This window comes from Bos indicus, chromosome 17 (assembly GCF_029378745.1).
Source record: "Bos indicus isolate NIAB-ARS_2022 breed Sahiwal x Tharparkar chromosome 17, NIAB-ARS_B.indTharparkar_mat_pri_1.0, whole genome shotgun sequence".
In the NCBI taxonomy this organism is placed as follows: domain Eukaryota; kingdom Metazoa; phylum Chordata; class Mammalia; order Artiodactyla; family Bovidae; genus Bos; species Bos indicus.
The window spans coordinates 53,491,239-53,513,842 of record NC_091776.1 but is presented as its reverse complement, the minus strand read 5'-3'; the positions used below and the strand labels follow the sequence as shown (position 1 = coordinate 53,513,842).

Genomic DNA, 22,604 nt, shown 5'->3' with positions numbered 1-22,604 from the left:
AAAGACGCTTACTCCTTGGAAGGAAAGTTATGACCAAGCCAGATAGCATATTCAAAAGCAGAGACATTACTTTGCCAGCAAAGGTCTGTCTAGTCAAGGCTATGGTTTTTCCTGTGGTCATGTATGGATGTGAGAGTTGGACTGTGAAGAAGGCTGAGTGCCGAAGAATTGATGCTTTTGAACTGTGGTGTTGGAGAAGACTCTTGAGTGTCCCTTGGACTGCAAAGAGTTCCAACCAGTCCATTCTGAAGGAGATCAGCCCTGGGATTTCTTTGGAGGGAATGATGCTGAAGATGAAACTCCAGTACTTTGGCCACCTCATGCGAAGAGCTGGCTCATTGGAAAAGACTCTGATGCTGGGAGGGATTGGGGGCAGGAGGAGAAGGGGACGCCAGAGGATGAGATGGCTGGATGGCATCACTGACTCGATGGACGTGAGTCTGAGTGAACTCCGGGAGTTGGTGATGGACAGGGAGGCCTTGCGTGCTGTGATTCATGGGGTCGCAAAGAGTCGGATAGGGCTGAGCGACTGAACTGACTGACCTTTCTCCTAGGATGCTCTTTCCCCAGATTTTCTCATGGCTGCTTCACAAATATCATCTCCCAGAGAGCCCTTCCCTCGATCGAAATTGGCCCTCCCTCCGACCCTTACCTCTACACAAGCTCATCACTCGCTTCATTTTCTTAATAGCATTTACCACAAAAAGATATTGTCTGTGTTTTCCTTTAGAGTGTAAGTCCTCTTCACCCTTTGGTTCCATAACTCCCCTCCAACCTACTTGGACCTACTTAGCACAGGGTTGCACCAGGCGCCTCCGAAGCTTCCCCAGCCTCTGAGCTTCCCCAGCATCCGTAAAGTGGACGCCTCCTACAGGGCTGCCGCCTTGAGCTCCCCCTGGCGGCCGAAGAACGTCACTGATCCAGCCCGACACAAACGCGTGGACACTGCCTTGGACTCTGCTTTGCTTTATACCCAAGGGCAGGAGAGTAGAGGCCCCAAAGAGGGGCATGGTAAGTAGTGGGCGGAGCCTTTAGTGTGTGTGGGAGGGGTCCCGGAGTCGGATGGTGGGCGGGGCAAGGAGGGCTCCCTTCAGCTCCAGTGGAGTGGGCGGGTCACAGGGCGAGGGGGCGTGATCCACCGTGCGCCCCGCTCCCGAAGGTGGGCGGGGCCTCGGTGGCTCTTGCTGGACCTGCGGCGCCTACATGCCGGACACACCCCCATTGGGCTCCATGTCGGTGAGGTTGCCTCGCAGGTCCTGCTCCTCCTCGAAGGCCTTGAACAGTGAGTTGAAGTTGCCGGCTCCAAAACCCTGGAGCGGGAGAAAGGAGATGAGCTGCGAGGCCCAGAAAGCCACCCGCCGAGGACAGGCGGTCCTTAGTGATACCTGGTGATTGTGGCGCTGAATGACTTCCAGGAAGAGCGTGGGCCGGTCCTGCATGGGTTTGGTGAAAATCTGCAGGAGGTAGCCTTTCTCGTCGTAGTCTACCAGGATCTTCAGCTCCTAGGTAGGAGGCAGGGGACTAGGTAAGGGGCAGGCTGGCCCGCCCCCCTAGCCTGAAATGGTGGGATTCTTAGAAAGGCCATGGGGGTTTCTGCACCCCCAAAGCCAAGACAAGACCATTTTCTGCAGCAGTTCCAGACACTTCCAAACAGATCCCCCAATTGTCCTCTTAGCACCTCCCCACTTCAGCCCCTGTATCAGCCACCTAAGGCTGGTGTGGACCACACAAGTACCACCCAAGTACCACCCACACAGCTCTCCAGTGCTTCTGCTTTTGTCTCCTTACAATCCATCTTCCACACAGACAGAGATCTTTTAGAAATCACATCATCTCATTCCCCTGTTTCCATTCTGCAATGGAAACTAGAACTCTCCTATGTGGCTGCTGGGAATGTAAAATGGTACAGCTGCTGTGGAAAACAGTCTTGAGAGTTCTTCCAAGAGTTAATAGTCGAGTTACCATATGACCCAGCAATTTGACTCCTGGGTATCTACCCAAGAGAATTAAAACTTGTCCACACAAAAACTCATACCCAAAGGATCATAGCAACATTATTCCTAAGAGCCAAAAAGTAGAAACAAATATCTATCAGTGGATGAATGGATAAGCAAAATGTGGTCTCTTCATCCAATGGAATATTATTCAGTTTTATAAAAAGGAACACAGTACTGACACAGGTTTCATGGATGAACCTTGAAAACTTTATGTTGAGTGAAAGAAGTCAGTCACAAAAGATTACATATTATATGATTCTATTTATATACATATTTAGAAGAAAGCAACTCTGCTGCTGCTGCTAAATCGCTTCAGTCGTGTCCGACTCTGTGCGACCCCATAGACGGCAGCCCACCAGGCTCCCCCATCCCTGGGATTCTCCAGGCAAGAACACTGGAGTGGGTTGCCATTTCCTTCTCCAATGCATGGAGGTGAAAAGTGAAAGTGAAGTTGCTCAGTCGTGTCCAACTCTTAGCGACCCCATGGACTGCAGCCTACCAGGCTCCTCCGTCCATGGGATTTTCCAGGCAAGAGTACTGGAGTGGGATGCCATTGCCTTCTCTGAAAGCAACTCTATAGAGACAGAAATCAGTGATTGCCTAGGGCTAGGAGTGAGGAGAAGGTAGATGGAGAGATTGGGAGGTGGTGGCTAAGAAGTCTGATGTCTCTTTTGAAAGTGATGAAAATGTTCCAAAATTGATTTTGATGATTGTTGCATAATATAGTGAATAGCCAAAAACCACTGAATTGTGTTTTTTTTTTTTAAATAACATGTTCTGTGACTTATATATCAATAAAGTTGTTAAAAATAAAGCCAAGAAAACCTCCAAAAAAAAAAAAAAAAAAACCCAAACCCAAACCTCCAGTGGTTTCTGACCACAGAAGAAAAAAATCCAGACTCCTGAATAGCCTACCAGAGGAATTGGCTCCTGCCTCCCTCTGTGACCTGGGCCACTCCTCAAACATTTCCCTTCATACACTCTGGCCCTCTTTCTGTTCTTAGATACTCAGAGCTTGCTGCTGCCTCAGGGCCTTTGCACTTGCTATTTCCTCTGCCAGGACTGCTCTTTCTTTAGACCTTCATGCAGCCAACCGCCTCTCATCATCTCGATCAGGGTTCCCAACCTCTGGGATCTATGCCTGATGATCTGAGATGGAGGTGATATAAGTACAATAGAACAAAGTGCACAATAAATATGATGTGCCTGAATCATTCCCAAATCATCTCCTCCCATCCCTGGTCTGTGGAAAGACCATCTTCCATGAAACTAGTCTCTGATGCCAAAAAGGTTGGGGGCCATTGAATTAGATTTCACTGAAATGTCACCTCCTCAGAGAGGCCTTCCCTGACTGCCTCCTATGTAGTAGCCCCAGGTCACTCTCTGTCATAGCCAGTTTAATCACCAACTTTCTCTCTCTCTCTCTCTAATGGTGTTTGTATTACTTATTTATTTGTTTGTTGTCTGTCTCCTCACTAGAATGCAAGTTCAGGATGGCAGGGCCCTGGTCTGCTCTCCTTCCTCTCCCCCACATCGCAGAGCCTGATGCCAGGGTTAGACGACATTTGTGAGATAAGATGGAACTCAGGGCTTGTTCTTCTTGGCTGACCCAGGATCAGGCTTTAAACCTCACCTCTAGGATATCAATATTCTCCTTCACCCGGATCTTGGCCATCTTGAGCTTCTCCCGCAGTTGTTTGTAGTATGTGGATGGAACAGCCAAAAACTCCACGCCTCTCTCTCTCAAGTGGCGAATCTGTCTCAGAGCAGGGTCAAGGTCAGTCCTTTTCTCTCCATGCTCAACACCCCCAGCCAGGTAGAAGTGCTGAGCCAGGGTCCTTTTCCAAGCCCCATCAACTGCTACGATGCGATGTCACCTCATCCCCTTCCACCTCTGGGCCTTGTGGGTCTCATGAGAAGAACTGCAATCACTAACACTTAATGGAACCTCACGATGTGCCTGTCTCGGCTTCCCCAGTGGCTCAGTGACAAGGAATCCGCCTGCAATGCAGGAGACCTGGGTTTGATGCCTAGGTTGGGAAGATCCCCTGGAGGAGGGCACAGCAACCCACTCCAGTATTCTTGCCTGGAGAATCCCATGGACAGAGGAGCCTCGTGGGCTAAAGCCCATGAGTCACAAAGAGTCAGACACGACTAAAGCGACTGAGCACACACACATGCATGTGCCTGTCTCGAGCACTTTCTATGTACTGTCTCCTTACATTGACGCAGCGATCTTCTGAGACATTTGGATGATTATTCTCCCCACTTCATAGCTGGGAGAACTGAGGCCTTGAAAGATTAAGTATCTATTCTCAACATAGTAGCCAGGGGGGGTTATTAAAATACTAGTCAAATTATGTCACTCCTCTTCTTACCCTACCCTGGTGTCTCAGAGTCAAAGTTCTCACCATCTGCCCTGACTCCTACATTCTGACCTCATTCCTGGCCCCGCTCTCCTTTGTTCATTCTGTTCCAGCTGTTCCTTTTTTCTTTTTAATCTTTATGTCACACCAAATGGCGTGTGGGATCTTAGTTCCTCAACTGGGAATCGAACCCATGGCCCCTGTGCACAGAGTCTTAACCACTGGATCACCAGGGAGTTCCCTCAATAAGCATCTTTTGAGCAAATGAAAAAATGAATGAAATGAAGTTGCCATGGTCATGCAGTGAATTCTTGGTTGCTCTGGGACTGAATGGTACAGGCCAGGCTCCTGTCCACTTGGTCACCCAACCTCCCCAGAGGCTGGGGCCATAGACTCAGGACACTTAATTTGACTGAAAGGACCTACTGGATCCTGTGACTTAATAGATTCATTTTCAAGTTGAGACAACTGAAGCCCAGAGAGGAAGTTGAATCCCTGGAGACACACAGCAAGTCACAGGTAGAACCGGGTCTAGATCCAGGCTTCCTGTTACTCTGGCACTTGCTTCTTCTGTAGCAGAGAGACAGAACTTTCTGGGGGTGGCAGTGTGCCTGCACATGAGTGGCAGGAGCCTGCAAGAGAACCCCGTCAGCTATCTGGGCCAATGAAGGGGACCCAGGACTTCCACTTGCCACCCCCACCCCTGGCCCCTGACTCAGTTTGCAAAGTTTGGCTCTGGAGCTGAATGGGAGGTGAATTAGGACCAGGAATGGGCTTCTCACTGCTGTGATGATGTCTTTGGTCTTGAGAGCAATGTGCTGGACCCCAGCGCCCCCGTTATAGTCCACATATTCCTGCAGAAGGGAAGCAAGGAAACCATTGTCAGTGGCTCCAGCCAAGAGCCTCAGCTGCAAGAGCCCTCATGCCTCTTCCCCGCTTCCCTCTTTCCCAGCCAAGGTCCCCGGGGCAGGAGACAGAACTCACCTGGATCTGGGACTTCTTCTTGCCCGGTGCTGGCTCATTAATGGGCATCTTGATGGATTCCTCATAATTGGCCACCACGACGGACCGCAGAGAGCTGTACTCCGTGTGCACCTGCGTGTCATCCACGGACCAGAAACGGTGGAACTGCAAGTTCTTCAGGTACCTGCGGGGTTGCCGGAAGGGCCCGCCGGCTCTGAGTGCCGGCCTAGGACTGGCCCTCTGCCCCCACTCCACCTTCCAGAATTTGCTCCCTGAGCAGGCATCAAAAAGGGAACTGCCTTTCACATCAGACACATCATGAATTTTAGGACAGTGTTCCTTTGGGTGGAAGTAAAGCATCTGGTAACAAGACCTGTATACATGATGACACACCAACAGATGCAGAACCTTTTTTTTTTTTTAAAGTATCATTTATTTTATTTAAAAAATCATTTTTATTTTTTAAAAGAAATGATTTTTATTTTTAAAAAATGATTTTTTAATAATTTTTATTTTAAAAAATAATTCTTATTTTTTAGGCTACTTTGTGCACGTGTGGGATCTTAGTTCTCTGCGTGCGTGTGTGTGTGTTCAGTTGCTTCAGTCGTGTCTGACTCTTTGTGACCCCATGGACTGTAGCCTGCCAGGCTCCTCTGTCCATGGGATTTCCCAGGCAAGAATACTGGAGTGAGTTGCCATGCCCTCCTTCAGGGGGTCTTCCTGACCCAGGGATCAAGCTCCCATCTCCTGTAGCTCCTGCCTTACAGGTGGATTCTTTACTGCTGAGCCACTGGGGAAGCCCCTTAGTTTCCTGTCTGTCAAACCCGTGCCCACTTGTTCAGTGGAAGCGTGGAATCTTAAGCACTGAACCGCCAGGGAAGTCCCTGGAGGTGCTTTTGAGAAGGGCTATTTGCTTCTGACTTGCACCCACGAGCTCTTTGACGAGCTTTTGAGTAGTGGTAGCCTTCCTCCACTGACTTATTGGAAAAGACGCTGATGCTGGGAAAGATTGAAGGCAGATGGAGAAGAGGGCAACAAAGGATGAGATGTTTGGATGGCATCACGGATTCATTGGACATGAAATAGTGCAAGCTTCGGGGGATGGTGAGGGACAGAGAAGCCTGGTGTGGTGCAGTCCATGGGGTTGCGAAGAGTGGACACGACTTGGTGACTGAGCAACAACAACAAAACCTTCCTTCAAGCCTCCCTGAACTATGACACCCCCAGTGCTGATTCTCCAAGGTTTCCTGGAGGGGCTTGGTTGGTCAATTTGGGCCTTAAATCATCAGATCTCCATGGTGACAATTTTACAGAGAACAGATGAACTGGTGACCTCAGGCTAACCTCCCCTGCCTTGTGCTCTATTTCCTGATAAGACTGGGGAGCGGTCCTGTCACAGGTGTGGGAAGGGCTTGGGCCAGGAACTCACCATTCAGAGGCAGACACCATCTCTTGATCAGGCTGGTTTCCCACAATGTGATCGATTATCTCGAGACTGCAGCTGGGCCTGGAGAGGGAAACAGTGGGTGAGGAGAAGGCTACTCCCTAAATCTCCTTTTCCCTACCCCTCAATAACAATAACTGCTCACTATTCCATAGCACTTACTATAGACACTTTATTTGCCTTCACTCACATACTATTACTAGCCCCATTTTACAGATAAAGAGACTGAGGCTTAGAAAAATAACTTGGGACTCCTGGTGGTCCAGTGGTTAATAATTTGCCTGCCAACGAAAGGGATGCAGATTCGATCCCTGTTGGGAAACTAGGATCCCACATGCAGCCGGGCAGCTAAGCCTGTGTGCCACAACTACTGAGCCTGCGTGATCTGGAGCCTGCGAGCCACAACTAGAGAAGCCCACTTGCTGCAGTGAAGACCCAGCACAGCCAAACAAAGGAAAAAGAAAAGTAATTTGCCAAGGTTAAATAGCTAGGAAGTAACAGAGCTGAGATTTGAACCAAGGCAGTTGTGTTCCAGAGCCTATGCTCTTCACCTCTATGCTGCCTCTTCAAGCCAATCCTGGGGGACCCTCAGGGGCTCCCCCAGCAGGTCCCGAGATGCTCTGCCTGCCCTGCATGGATGAAAGGGCCTTGCTTTCCACCCTCCCCTGTTCCAAGGGGCACTCACAGCTTGGAAAGTTGGGGGTCCATGAATGGTGGTGCCTCGAATCCAGGCAGGAACCGGCCAGTATAGTTCATCTTCTCCACCAGGGTGTGTGTCGTGTCCCCATACTGTGGGTGGCAAACAGCCTGAGGTCCCATCCCGGCTGAACCCAGGCCACACTGCATGGGGCCAACACAGCCCTGGGTTCCAGCCCAGATCTGGTCCTAACTCCAAGTGTGATCTTGGGCAAGTCACTTCCCCTTTCCGAAATGAACTGCAATTTGACATTTGGGAATTTGACAGTCTCCCCATAGGACCAGAAGCTCTGTGGGGGTTGTGATGACGTCTTGCTCATGATACCATCCTAGCTCATCATAGGTGCTCGATACAAATATGTTGTCTGCATGAAGAATGATGAGGGCATTGGATCTAATTATATGGAAGGATCCTTTCAATCACTCTAACAATCTTTGCATGTATGTGTCCTGTGTCACTTTAGTTGTGTCCGACTCTTCACGACCCTATGGACTGTAGCCTCCCAGGCTCTTCTGTCCACGGGATTCTCCAGGCAAGAATACTGGAGTGGGTTGCCATGCCGTCTTCCAGGGGATCTTCCCCACCCAGGGATCAAACCTACATCTCTTACATCTCCTGCATTGGCAGGCAGATTCTTTACCACTAGCACCACCTGGGAAGACCCTAAGAATCCTTGAAAGTGAAAGTGAAGTCGCTGAGTCATATTTGACTCTTAGCAACCCCATGGACCGAAGCCTACCAGGCTCCTCCGCCCATGGGATTTTCTAGGCAGGAGTACTGGAGTGGGGTGCTATTGCCTTCTCCAAGTTGTAGTAAATCTTGAGGAGGGGGACTTCCCTGGTGGTCCAGTGATTAAGACTTCACCTTCCAATGCAGGTGGTGTGGGTTGGATCCCTGGTTGGGGAGCTAAGATCCCCTATACCTTGCAGCCAAAAGCCAAAATATAAAACAGAAGCAATATTGTAACAAATTCGATAAAGACTTTAAAAATGTTCCACATCAAAAAAAAAATTTTTTTTTAACATAAATCATGAGGAGGAAGGACCTATGATGGTCTCAGGTGCTAAACAGGCTTTGTTGGGTTATCTACGATATGCCAGTGCTGTTGTTCTAAGTACTATGTATGAATCATCTCATTTGATCCTTAAAATGACCGGAGGGAGGGATCACAGCTAAAGGAACAGGCCCAGAACTGTTAAGTAGTGTTTGGCAGGTCACACAGGTGGTCCTTGCTCATTTAAATGGACTTGCAGAGAGGTGAAGTGATTTGTCTAAAGTCACACAGCTTGAGTGGGGAGGGGCTTCCATCCCATCTCCTTCCCCAGACCCACCCATCTCCTTCCTTCGGAGCCCCTGCCTGCCGCTTGCAGTCCCATGCTCTCACCTCGACTGGGGAGGAAGGGAAGCCCAGAGATGGGTGACTGGGAGCCCCCCTCAGCCTCTGCACACCAGCCAAGAATACAGGCGATCGGGGTCGAGGGAGAATGTTTGTGCTTTGAGGCACAAGGATGGGATGGTATAATGGAGTCAGGGGTTGGGAAAGAAGGGTCCTGGCATCTCTGTGGGTGTAGGCAAGGTGGAGGCTCCAAAGTTAACTCACCGTCTGTAGCACAGCAAACTTCACCTTCCCAAGCTTATCTTGCTCTACCCAAGGCTCCCGCACAATCTTGGCGCCTCGTTCCCGGGCTTTCTGCAGAGGAGACGGGGTGGGGAGGCGGTCCGTGCTGGATCCTCAGGGAGCCCTTTGGCTGTCCCTGCTGGATCCTCTCTGTGTGGTCCTGCCACAGCCTCTTCCAGTGTTTCCAGCCCCAGGCAGGAACTCCAACCAACTTTAACTGTTGCCCTTGACACTCATGCCTCATGCCCATTTGGCAGATTGGAAAACTGAGGCCCGGGGCTGTGGGGGACAAACCAGGTGAGGGTGGGGGTCTGTCCTGCCTGTCCTGTGCTCACTCACTCTGTGGCCCTGCCCCCGCTCTAGGCTTCAGTTTCTTCATTAGTGAAAAAGGGTGGTTGGATAAGTCGAATACCAGCTGGCATTTATTTATTTATTTTTAAAAACATTTATTTATTTGGCTGCATTGGGTCATAGTTGCAACATACAGGATCTTCTTTGTAATAGGCGGGCTCTGGAGCATGTAGGTTGCCCCATGACATGTGGGATCTGAGTTCCTAGACCGGGGATTGAACCCACGTCTGCTGCATTAGAAGGCAGATTCTTAACCCCTGGACCACCAGGGAAGTCCCCATGCTGGCACTTATTGAGCACCTACTATGTGTCAGACCCTCTGCCAGTTGCCTTACATGCATGATTCGTGTATTTATTTAGCAAAACCTCATTACTGGATGTCTATGCTTATCACATGTCAGGCATTGTTGTAAGTATTAACCTCTTAAATCCTCATTACGTGAAAGGCACTATTATTGTCTCTTTTATGAATGGAGTCATTCACTTAAAGATGAGGACATTGAAACACAAAGAAAGTAAGTCATTCACCTAAAGTCACACAGCAATTAAGATTCAGACGCAGTAGTCTGCCCCTGGAATCTACACTTTAAACCTGTAAACTGCCTCTTTTAAAAAAAGAATTAATTACTTTATTTGACTTCACTGGGTCTTACTTGTGGCATGTGGGAGCTAGTTCCTTGACCAGGGATCAAACCCAGGCCCCCTGCATTGGGAGCTTGGAATCTTAGCCACTGGAACACCAGGGAAGTCCCTAAACTGTCTCTTGAATACTTGCTTGGTACAGAATCATGCCTATGAAATGATAATTATGATCTCGTTTCCTCTTTGTAACAACTCAGTGAGATAGGTGGTTATTCCCATTTTACAGATGCAGAAACTGAGGCCTGGAGAGAGATTGCTTGGCTACCAAGGGGCAGATGTCACTGGAACTCAGGTATGTGTCAACCAGCGTCTGGGCACATCACTCCAGCGTGGCAGTGCCCTCCAGCCCTGACCGATGGGAGGTCCCTCTGGCAGACAGAGGGCAGGCTGAGGCTCCCTGCTTTGTCTCCACGCCAGCCCATGTGCGGTCTCACCTGCACAATGTAGTCACAGTCCTCCACCTCGAACGCAATGTCCTTCACTCCATCGCCGTGTTTCACCAGGTGATCGCCCATCTCTGTGGTCAGCAGGGGAGGCAGGTGATGCTGGAATCACAGCCCCTCCCCCATACTCTCAGCCTTCTGAGCTCCATCTCCTTCTGGGCTCAGGCCCCCTCCCTCAACCCTAACCCACCTCTGTGTCCCTGACCCCTACCCACAATACCATGTCTCCACTCCTTGGCACCTTGAACCCTCCAAGGCCCCCTCACCTTTGTTCCAGGGGTTGAGGGCAGAGGAGAAGACGAACACGATCTAAGATGTAGAGAAGAGGGATGTTGCTGGTGGGTCAGGTGAACTTGTGGAGGTACACCCCCAGCCCCTCTCCCTGCCCACCAGCAAGATACCCCTGGTGGGGCATTAGGACCACCTCCTCTCTGCCAGGCAGAACTACTCTTTTTTTTTTTTTTTGGCTATGCCGTGTGGCATATGGGATCCTAGTACCCTGACCAGGCTTCCAACCCATGCCCTCTGCAGTGGAAACACAGAATCTTAACCACTGGACTGCCAGGGAATTCCCAAGGACTCTTGATCCTGGGTTCCTGCCCCTTCTCTGCCTTAGTTTCCCCTCTGGTCCTGAGGGATGGGGGCTTCCCCCATGCCAGAGCTGCCTGGAGTCCCGGGATGAGATGGTGGTCAGGCCTGCCTATGGGGAGAGCTCCAGGGACCTACAGACCAGGGCACAGCTCAGAGTTAAAGCTCTGATGCTGGAGGCCTTTGCCCACTTTTCCCGAACATCCATGAGACCAGCATTGGGCCAGGCTGAAAAGGAGACCAAACCAAAAAGGTCCCTGTTGCGCGTTGTACAAAGGTGCCCATGGGGGCTGACCTCAGCACAGGCTCCGCTAACCACACCAGGCAGCCTGGAAGAGCACCCAGCCGCCTGGAGGAAGGGCCTCATGGTCTGCTGCACCCAGAGGTGCCAGAGCCACCAGGGAGCCCAGAGACCAGCAGGGGAGAGACGGGCCTCCTGGAGGAGTGGGGGCCCGGTGCAGAGACTCACCTGCCCTTGCTTGACCACATGGCTCACCACTTCCCGGGAACCGGTCTCCAGGCCCTTGTAGGCTAGGGGCTCAAAGCCCAGCTTACTGCAGTAATATGACGCAGCCTGAATCACAGAGTTGCAGGCAGGCCTGTGAGGGGTGAGGCGCTGGCCCACACCCCCACAGCGTGTCTGCCCCATTGCCCCAGGTACTGTTCCTCCTGGGAAAAACACCTGGCTCCCTGGCCCATGCTGATCTCCCTTAAGGTCCCCGCTGGGATCTGCAGCCTGGATTGTGTAATTAGGATCCAAAGAGTGACTGTCCTTCCAGGACACTCCTGACACTGGCCAGGATCCTCCCTCCCAGCAGCCAATCACAGACCTGGCCAGAGGCCTGCCCCTGTCCTAGAGGCCTCCTTGCCTGCCCTCTGCCCAATCCCAACACCTCGCCCCGGCTTCTACCTGCTTGGCATTGCCAACCCAGAAGGTCACAGAGTGAAAGTGGAGGAATCGGCCTCTTTCAGGCTGCAGAAGGAGAGAAGGGGTGAGACTGAGTCCCTAGAAGTGGGTCTAGAAAAGTGTCAGTGGAGAGGAGTCCCCTAGCCCTCTCCCTTGTGCCACCCTCAATCCCAGAAGTGAGGACAAGTCACCTCACCCCACCCCTCTGCCCTGAAGCCTTGCCAAGCCTCGAAAGAGGGTTCTCATGTAGAAACTGAATTCCTGTGGGTTTAGGATTGGTAAGCCCCACCCACTGAGGAGGTCTGCCCAGGTTTCACAGCGTGAACAGCCTTATGTTACAGGAGCAAGGATTTAAATTAGACCTTAGAAAGAACTTCCAGACACGATTAAGCAATTGGCAGGAATTTAAAAAGAGGTAAAAATTTTTCTTAGGAAGGCAAGGTTGAAGTGAGTCCAGTCGCAATGAGGTCAGGGGAGTGCAGAGATGAACCTGAGCCTGTATCCAGAATGTCACGTACCCACTGAAGCTCTTCCTCTTCTGCCCTTTGCTGACATCCCAGGCTCCCAGGGCCCTGACCCCACATTTCCCCTCCTGCTTACCTTCTCTCCTTTGTCGCTGTAAGTCGTCTAGGAAGAAAGAAAAGAACAGTAAGACACAGACACTCGGACACAATGTGCTTATGGAAATCTCACCGCAGATCCCTACCATCAGGTAAGGCCGCCATGGGTCCAGGCAGGCTCTTTTTTTTTTTTTTTTAAGCTTAGGCTTTTTTTTTTTTTTCTTTCTTTTCTTTCTTAATTCATGTATTTTTAATCGAAGGATAATTACAATCTTGTGTTGGTTTCTGCCATACATCGCCATGGATCAGGCATATGTCCCCTCCCTCTTGAGCCTTTCTCCCACCTCTCACCTCCCACCCCATCCCACCCCTCTAGGTTGTCACCCCAGGCAGGCTCTTACCATGATTGATCGTGGTCACACTTCCTGCTGAGAAGACTGGGACTAGAGGCCAGCGGAGTGCTGGACAGAAATATTTAACATGAAGCTGGCCCCGCCCCCGGCCTCCTGGCCTTCCTGGGGGTGGGAGCTGATCCTGGAGGCTCCTGTGCCTGGAGACCTCTAATCCAGCCACAGCCTCATTGGACAGGGTGACGCTGTGAGGCCTGGAAAGGGGGACTGACATGCCCAAGGCCACTAGCCAGTGGGGCACAGAGGCAGGCACAGACGCCAGGGGCACGACGTTCTTTCCAGGACCCTGTGCTGGGATTTCGATCTTTGCCCTCCAGAATTCAAAGCCCAGAAGCCAAGGCCAGCTTGCATGCAGAGGTGACTCCAGAATTCATAATTAAGGGGAATTTGAGCTATTTCAAATCCTGAAAGATGATGCTGTGAAAGTGTTGCACTCAATATGCCAGCAAATTTGGAAAACTCAGCAGTGGCTACAGGACTGGAAAAGGTCCGTTTTCATTCCAATCCCAAAGAAAGGCAATGCCAAAGAATGCTCAAACTACCACACAATTGAACTCATTTCACATGCTAGTAAAGTAATGCTCAAAATTCTCCAAGCCAGGCTTCAGCAATACGGGAACCGTGAACTTCCTGATGTTCAAGCTGGATTTAGAAAAGGCAGAGGAACCAGAGGTCAAATTGCCAACATCCACTGGATCATGGAAAAAGCAAGAGAGTTCCAGAAAAACATCTATTTCTGCTTTATTGACTATGCCAAAGCCTTTGACTCTGTGGATCACAATAAACTGTGGAAAATTCTGAAAGAAATGGGAATACAGACCACCTGACCTGCCTCTTGAGAAACCTACGTGCAGGCCAGGAAGCAACAGTTAGAACTGGACATGAAACAACAGACTGGTTCCAAATAGGAGAAGGAGTACGTCAAGGCTGTATATTGTCACCCTGCTTATTTAACTTATATGCAGAGTACATCATGAGAAACGCTGGGCTGGAAGAAGCACAAGCTGGAATCAAGATTGATGGGAGAAATATCAATAACCTCAGATACGCAGATTACACCACCCTTATGGCAGAAAGTGAAGAGGAACTAAAAAGCCTCTTGATGAAAGTGAAAGTGGAGAGTGAAAAAGTTGGCTTAAAGCTCAACATTCAGAAAACTAAGATCATGGCATCCGGTCCCATCAGTTCATGGGAAATAGATGGGGAAACAGTGGAAACAGTGGCTGACTTTATTTTTTTGGGCTCCAAAATCACTGCAGATGGTGATTGCAGCCATGAAATTAAAAGACGCTTATTCCTTGGAAGGAAAGTTATGACCAACCTAGATAGCATATTCAAAAGCAGAGAGATTTCTTTGCCAACAAAAGTCTATCTAGTCAAGGCTATGGTTTTTCCTGTGGTCATGTATGGATGTGAGAGTTGGACTGTGAAGAAGGCTGAGCGCCAAAGAATTGATGCTTTTGAACTGTGGTGTTGGAGAAGACTCTTGAGAGTCCCTTGGACTGCAAGGAGATCCAATCAGTCCGTGCTAAAGGAGATCAGTCCTGGGTGTTCTTTGGAAGGACTGATGTTGAAGCTGAAACTCCAATACTTTGGCCACCTCATGTGAAGAGTTGACTCATTGGAAAAGACCCTGATGCTGGGAGGGATTGGGGGCAGGAGGAGAAGGGTATGACAGAGGATGAGATGGCTGACTTGATGGACATGAGTTTGGGTAAACTCCGGGAGTTGGTGATGGATAGGGAAGCCTGGCATGCTGAGATTCATGGGGTCGCAAAGAGTCGGACATGACTGAGCAACTGCACTGAACTGATGTTGCCCCAGCCTGTTTTTTTTTTTTTTTAATGAAAGCCCACTAATTATTTATTAATGTTTATTTATTTATTGGCTGCATTAGGTCTTCATTGCTGCATGGGCTTTTCTCTAGTTGTGGCAAGCAGGGGCTACTCTTGATTGTGGTGCTTCGCTTCTCTCTCCTTTTTTTTAACTTAGTTGATTTATTTATTTATTCATTTTTGGTCGCACCGGGTCTTTGTCGCTGCACGTGGGCTTTCTCTAGTTGTGGTGCGCGGGCTTCCCACTGCGGCGGCTTCTCCTGTTGCCGAGCACAGGCTCTAGGCACATGGACTTCAGTAGTTGCAGCACTGGGGCTCCGTAGCTGCGGCTCATGGGCTTTCATTGCTCTTCGGCATGTGGAATCTTTCTGCACCAGCGATTGAACCTGTGTCCCTTACACTGGACCACCAGGGCAGTCCCAGCCTGGGTACTGGGGAAGAGGTTGTGGCCCCACCCCTGGCCTGGAGTGGGTGGGATGTGGGAGCTATCGCCCTGGGAGGAGGAAGGCCTGGATTCTTCCCCAGAATCCCCCCACACCTGAATCTTCAAGGCTCAGTTTCCTGGAACATGGTGTGGTGACTGCTGGCCAGCTGTGGCATTTACCTGAGGGCTCCAGGACAGCTCCCCCACCCTCGTCTAACTCCACCTCGGTCCCCAGAAACCCCATTGCTGAGCTGTCTTCCTAGGGAACTGATTTCATCAACTATCCTCATTGCCTGAAAAAACATTCTTTCCAGTCCCTGATGCTGGCAGTCTCAGCCTGTGACTATACCCCTCACCCCCTGTCTTGCATTTTGGATTTCCAAACGTCCTGCATTAGCCTTTGTTGTTGTCTTTTGAAAGTAATGTTTATTTTACCCCAGTGGCAAATCATTCATAGTTTTTTCCAATGTATTTAAACTAAAAAAAAAGTTCACTAATTTCTCCCACTCCCTGCCCCATCCCCCACCCCGCCCCTGACAGTCACAGGCCAGGTCTCTGTGCCTGTGAACCTGGTGTCTGATGTGTTTTGCTTTCTTTGTTTGTTTTTCTTTGTTTTTTTTTTTTTTTTTTAACACATTCTTGACCAGAGGCGTATTAATACATCTTTTGTCATCTTAACATTATTGACCGGAGACCTAGCAGTATCACTTACATAGCAAATCACCAGTCACAGGTGTTAGTTTCTGCAAAAATTCTACTATCAATAATGAGTTAAGATACTGCATATAAGAGAGATCATAGGAGGTCTACCCTGTTGGTCCATTGGTTAAGACCCATGCTTCCACTGTAGGGGGTGCAGGTTCAATCCCTAGTCGGGGAACTAAGATCCATATGCCAAAAAAAAAAAGGAAATTTCAAGAGAAGGGAGGATAAGCACACTAGTCAGGTAAAGAAAACTTAGGTGTGAAATCCAGAACATTCACACCCAGGTTTTCTTTACCTTTTCACATTCACCATATGAGTATTCCACTGGCTTTAACGCTAATCCTAATTATAACACTGGATGTAGCCCTACCTCCGCCCTATGGCTCTCTTTGTCCTAAAGTTAATAAATACCCTAAGCCAACACCAATAACCCTATTAAAAAAAAAATAATCACTGGGGACGCCCTAGTGGTTCAGTGGTTAGGACTGTGTGCTTTCACTGCTGAGGATCCAATCCCTGGTTAGAGAGCTAAGGTATTGCAAGCTTCATGGTATGGCCAAAAAAAAAAGAGAGAGAGAGAAAGAGCAATCATATAGTGTTTGTCTTTCTCTGACTTATTTCATTTGGAATAATGCTCTTGCAACCCATGCCTGTTGTTGCAAATGGCAAAATTTTTATTCCCTTTTACGGCTCATTGTTTTAAAAATATTTTGAAGATTTATTTATTTATTTTGGGGGGCTGTGATGGGTCTCCATTGCTGCACGTGGGCTTTCTCTAGTTGCAGTGAGCAGAAGCTACTCTCTAATTGTAGTGTGTGGACTTCTCATTGAGGAGGCTTCTCTTGCTTTGGAGGACGGGCTCTAGGGCCCTCAGGCGTCAGGAGCTGCGGCTTCCAGGCTCTAGAGCACAGACTCAGCAGTTGTGGCGCACAGGCTTAGTTGTTTCCCAGCACGTGGGAACTTCTCAGACCAGGGATTGAACCAGTGCCCCTTGCATTGCAAGGCAGATTCCTAACCACTGGACCACCAGGGAAGCCCTATAATTTTTTTTTTTTTTGGCTAGTGAGTTGTGAGGTCTTCCTGTATGTTCGATATTAGCCCTTTATCAAATATGTGATTTGCAAATATTTCCTCCCACTCAATAGGTTGCCTTTTCATTTTGTTGATGGTTTCCTTTGCTGTACAGAAGTGTTTTAGTTTGATGTGGTCCTATTTGTTTATTTTTGCTTTTGCTTTTGGTGTCAGATGCCTTAAATTTTTTTTGTTGTTTGTTTCTTCTTCTATTTTTTTTTTGGCTTGCAGGATCTTAGTTTCCTGACCAGGGACTGAACCCAGGCCCCAGCAATGAAAGCACTAAGTCCTAACCACTGGACAACCAGGGAATTCCCTGCCTTTTTTCTTTTCTTTTTTTAATACTGAAAAACAGATAATCCTGGTAGGTTATAACCTTGAGGATCATTCAGTCCAACATTCAATCCAATGTTCCCATTTCTCAGATAAGAAAAATGAACTAACAGCAAGAAGGTGCCTGACATTACTCCCCTCATTCTTTCCTGCCCCCCTCCTCCCTCCTTGCCTCTCTTGTCTTCCCCTCCCAACCAGAGAGCAAAGAGAGGCTTGTACCGGGGAGGAGCACCCCTTCCCACCTTCCTCAGCAAGACCTGCTAGGTCCTCCTGGTCCACTCTCAAATTTCCACCTCCTCCAGGAAGCCCTCTCAGAACTAGGTCAGAGGTTCAGCTGCTTAGCTGCCATGGGTCAGCCTTAGTCAGCAAACCCCTGGGAGGTGGGACCTGGGACAATCAGAGAACTTTCCTAAGCCAGTCAGAATAGAACTGGAATGTGAACCAGATTATTCTAAGTCCAGAGCCTACACTTTTTATTTTTGGCTGCACCACTGCATGGCATGTAGTTCCCCAACCAGGAATCGAACTGGAGAACCCTTGTAGTAGGAGTGCAGAATCTTAACCTCTGGACTGCCAGGGAAGTCCCCAGAACCCCATCGCCGTAGGCATCACCTTCTAGGCAAGTGGGAGATATTGATCCCCCCCCACCAGACAGATGGGAAGACTGAGGCTCGGAGAGTGAATATATGCCCCTAGGGTTGTAGAGCTGTAAGAACAGAGATCCTAGCTCCGGCCTATTTGCTTCTATTTGCTTCCCACCAGTCCAGACATCTTTTCCCTCTTCTCTGCTTCCTGGGCAAATATGAAGGTAGGCAAGGTGGCCCCACCTCCTTATTCTGCCCCCACTGGGCCAGTCTGCTTCTGGGTCCACCTTGGTGCCCTGAGTCTAGGTTTCCATCTGAAAACAGAAGTGGGTGGAGCCCAGAGTGGCCCTCATGGGCCAGGAGTTTCCACGTGGGAGAATGTCTCAGTGCACCCTCCCATCCCAGGTGCAGAAGAACATTGTGAAGTTGGCCCTTGCTTGCGGCGGCCAACTCAAATCCTTTCTCCTGGAACCTGATCTGCCCTGTGCCCTCGGCACAAAGTTAATGTTTGCTGAATCAAGGAAACACGTCAGCAGCAGCCTCGGGTGCCAAAGGTAAGTGACCGGCTCTGCTGACCAGGGCTGGTATCTTCGTCCCTCCTACACCCTGGACTTTGCTTCCATAAACACTGTGGGGTCTCGGTCACGTGTTGGAAGCACCCCTACATGCCTCTCCCATCTGTGGGAGAGGTGGGGGAGGGGAACCTACAGGACCCAGTCTTTGGAGCCCCCGGGCCCCCTTCCTGGGGCTCTATCTCAGGCTGGGCCCAGTTGGAGAAGGTTAGCGGTGGATGGGTACGGCTGCCTTGGCTCTTTGTTCCTGAGTGGCCAGTCCATGCCCATCCTGTGCTAGGAGCTAGGTGCCAGATGGCTTGCTCAAGGAGCCCACAACCTAGATGTCCTCATGTGACTCACCCTCCACTGTGCCCTGGTGTGTAGACGACAGGGAACCCGCAGGCTTGAGGCTGATTTTCTTTCTTTCATTTTGTAAAAAATAATTTTTAAAATTTATTTTTGGCTCTGCTGGTTCTTCACTGCCGTGCAGGCTTTGCTCTAGTTTTGGGGAGCCGGGGGCCCACTTTCTAGTTGTGGTGCCAGGGCTTCTCACTGCGGTGGCTTCCCTTGTTGCAGAGCACTGGCTCTAGGGTGCTTGGGCCTCAGTAGTTGTGGGATGTGGGCTCTAGAGCACAGGCTCAGTAGTTGTGCAAGAGCTTCAGTTGCTCCACAGTCTGTGGGATCTTCCTGGCCTAAGGATCGAACCTGTGTCTCCTGCACTGGCAGGCAGATTCTTTACCACTGAGCCATGAGGGAAGCCCCTGATTTGATTTTTTTTTTTTCTTTTAACATAGTTGAGCCAGCCATTATCCTGAAGATTTGATAATCATCTATTTAGAATCTTGGCCTTTTTTTTTTTTTTTTTTTCTTTTTAGGATGCACTAGGAGGCCGGTGGAATATTAGTTCCCAGATCACCTGACCTCCCTCTTGAGAAATCTGTATGCAGGTCAGGAAGCAACAGTTTGATCTGGACATGAAACAACAGACTGGTTCCAAATAGGAAAAGGAGTACGTCAAGGCTGTATATTGTCGCCCTGCTTATTTAACTTATATGCAGAGTACATCATGAGAAACACTGGACTGGAAGAAACACAAGTTGGAATCAAGATTGATGGGAGAAATATCAATAACCTCAGATATGCAGATGACACCACCCTTATGGCAGAAAGTGAAGAGGAACTAAAAAGCCTCTTGATGAAAGTGAAAGAGGAGAGTGAAAAAGTTGGCTTAAAGCTCAACATTCAGAAAATGAAGATCATGGCATCCAGTCCCATCACTTCATGGGAAATAGATGGGGAAACAGTGGAAACAGTGTCAGACTTTATTTTGGGGGGCTCTAAAATCACTGCAGATGGTGACTGCAGCCATGAAATTAAAAGACGCTTACTCCTTGGAAGGAAAGTTATGACCAAGCTAGATAGCATATTCAAAAGCAGAGACATTACTTCGCCAACAAAGGTCTGTCTAGTCAAGGCTATGGTTTTTCCTGTGGTCACGTATGGATGTGAGAGTTGGACTGTGAAGAAGGCTGAGCGCCGAAGAATTGATGCTTTTGAACTGTGGTGTTGGAGAAGACTCTTGAGAGTCCCTTGGACTGCAAGGAGATCCAACCAGTCCATTCTGAAGGAGGTCAGCCCTGGGATTTCTTTGGAAGGAATGATCCTAAAGCTGAAATTCCAGTACTTTGGCCACCTCATGCGAAGAGTTGACTCATTGGAAAAGACTCTGATGCTGGGAGGGATTGGGGGCAGGAGGAGAAGGGGATGACAGAGGATGAGATGGCTGGATGGCATCACTGACTCGATGGACATGAGTCTGAGTGAACTCCGGGAGTTGGTGATGGACAGGGAGGCCTGGCGTGCTGCGATTCATGCGGTCTCAAAGAGTCGGACATGACTGAGCGACTGATCTGATCTGATATAATTAAAGCTGATATAAAGTGTTCTATGATTGTAATTTCATAAATAGGAGAGGGATGGTCACAGTTAGGGAGAGCTGCAAGGAAAAAAACCATCACTGGGACACAACTTTCTTGCATTTCACCATATGGGCAGCTTGGAATTTGAGTTCTTTGAGTATCAAAAACAGAACAGTTCATACTATGAGTCCTTGCCTATTGGCTCCTTCTGGGAAAAAAAAAAAAAAAAGACAATGTGGAACTTCTCTGGTGATCCAGTGGCTAAGACTCGGAGCACTCAATGCAGGGCGCCTGGGTTTGATTTCTGGTCAGGAAGCTAGATCACACGTGCTGCAAATAAGACCCAGTGCATCGAAATAAATAAATATATATTTTTAATGGACACAATGTGAAAAAGAGGCAGTCTCTAAATGAAGATGCCCTTTTGAGGTTTGGAAACACAGTCTTTGGTTGCTAATGAGCTCCTGTGAAATCATATGCCTTATCTTTAGACATAACGTGCCATGACTTGCATATCTTTGGGCAAGTCGGCTTGTATTCTAAGACCAACGTGACAAAAGGGTGTGGGAAAGCCTTGGCTGTCTTTTGAACTTGGAATGTGGCTGTCTGGCTTGGCTGCAGCAGAAAAGATGCTGATACTCCCTCTTTCTACCCCCAACTTTATTGAGGAATAATTGACAAATTACTGATAAGAGAAACTCATCAGGTCTAACTAAACTGGACAATGTGATTTATGCAGATCACCTGCATGCTTCTGAGAGTCTGGAATTTTGGCACATCATACCATGCAGAGGTTTCACAAGACATACAAAGACGTCCATGGCAAAAAAAGGGAGGGAAAAAAAGGCATAAGATCTCGTGCTCTAGATAATATCCACACGAATCCCTACCCTCATTTATAAGGCTGTTCACTTGTCTTAGTTCATCTACCATGGTGGAAAATATTGTAAACAACCTAAATGTCCTTGTATTGGTTAAATACAAGGAAACATTAAGTAACTATAAAAACAGATCAAGAGGGATTTCTCTGGCAATCCGGTGGTTAAGACTGCATGCTTCCACTGCAAGGGATACAGATTCGATCTCTGGTCAGGGAACTAAGATCCCACATGCTGGCAGTTCCCACAGTGCAAAACATACCAATGACTGTCAGCCATTGAATGGACTTTATTAATTTATTTTTTCAAGTTTAATTGGAGTACAGTTGACTTACAACGTTGTGTTAGTTTCAGGTGTACAGCAACGTTAATCCATTCTGAATTGGATAAAGAGAACCTGCATTTAAGTAAAGAGAACCAGTTCAACAATTTCCATTTGGAATCTTCTTTTGGGATCACCCCAGGCTATTGTGACCAAAAAGTTTATTTCCTTCTCTTCAGGTCTAATTGCCATTCTGATTCTGCCACAAATAATATTTGCATGATTTATACGATTTTAGGAGTTGTAAATATGGCTTTTTGAGAGTCGTAGTTCTTGAAATGTAATTTATAAAGAATGACATTCACCCTTTTCAGCATATAGTTCTGTGAGTTTTGAAAACATATACAGTCACGTAACTATAACCACAATCAAGATCTAAAACAATTTCATTACTCAAAATCAGACCCACCAACCCATTCACCACTGTATACCTTTGTAGTTAAACCCTCCCCCACCCAGTCACTGACAGCCAGGGATCTATTTTCTGTTATGTGGACAGATTGTGGGTTTTGCCTTTTCCAGCATTTTGTATAAATGAATCAGACAGTAAGCAGCCTTGTGAGTCTGGCTTCTTGCATTCAACATAATGCATTTGAGAGTCTTCCATATTGGTGCCTCTACGTGGATTGTGTGTCTTTTTGTTGCCGAGCGGAGTTTCATAGAACTGGTCTCCCAGAGTTTTGCTGTTGTTGTTTTTGTTTTTTGTTTTGGCCCTGTCTCATTGTGATTTTGATTTGCGTTTCCCTAGTGGCTAATGATGTTGACATTTTTATGTGTTTATTGTTAATTTCATACATTCTTTGGAGAAATATCTCATATCCTTTTCCTACTTTTTCACTGTATTATTTGTCTTTTTATTACTGAGTTGTTGTTGTTCAGTTGCTCACTTGTGTCTGACTCTTTGCAACCCCATGGGCTGCAGCACGCCAGGCTTCCCTGTCCTTCACCGTCTCCCGGAGCTACTCTAACTCATGTCCATTCAGTCGGTGATGC

At 48.4% G+C, this 22,604-nt stretch overlaps 1 protein-coding gene and 1 long non-coding RNA gene across 2 annotated transcripts; one reads left to right on the top strand and one right to left on the bottom strand.

The window, feature by feature from the left end:
- Positions 1 to 950: 950 nt before the first annotated feature.
- HPD (4-hydroxyphenylpyruvate dioxygenase) lies at positions 951 to 13,102 on the bottom strand. The gene is made up of 14 exons (XM_019977906.2): positions 12,978 to 13,102; positions 12,617 to 12,643; positions 12,020 to 12,082; positions 11,579 to 11,683; positions 10,788 to 10,830; positions 10,513 to 10,595; positions 9,068 to 9,157; positions 7,456 to 7,559; positions 6,756 to 6,833; positions 5,348 to 5,510; positions 5,146 to 5,217; positions 3,631 to 3,753; positions 1,386 to 1,502; positions 951 to 1,310 (listed from the first exon to the last, which is right to left on the bottom strand). Exons 1-14 carry the CDS (start codon positions 12,978 to 12,980, stop codon positions 1,200 to 1,202), a joined length of 1,182 nt encoding a protein of 393 aa, XP_019833465.2. The 5' UTR covers positions 12,981 to 13,102; the 3' UTR covers positions 951 to 1,199.
- Positions 12,078 to 22,161, top strand: LOC139176734 (uncharacterized). The gene is made up of 3 exons (XR_011561159.1): positions 12,078 to 12,728; positions 18,344 to 18,492; positions 19,368 to 22,161. It is a non-coding gene; the product is annotated as an uncharacterized lncRNA (long non-coding RNA).
- The last annotated feature ends 443 nt before the right edge of the window (positions 22,162 to 22,604 follow it).

What these genes read in the sequence shown, in the direction of transcription:
- HPD (XM_019977906.2), bottom strand. An exon ending in AGAAGAAGTCCCAGATCCAG is followed by an intron (nt 5,218 to 5,347) that starts GTGAGTTCTGTC and finishes TCCCTTCTGCAG; the next exon opens with GAATATGTGGACTATAACGG. An exon ending in TTCAGCGCCACAATCACCAG is followed by an intron (nt 1,311 to 1,385) that starts GTATCACTAAGG and finishes CTCCCGCTCCAG; the next exon opens with GGTTTTGGAGCCGGCAACTT.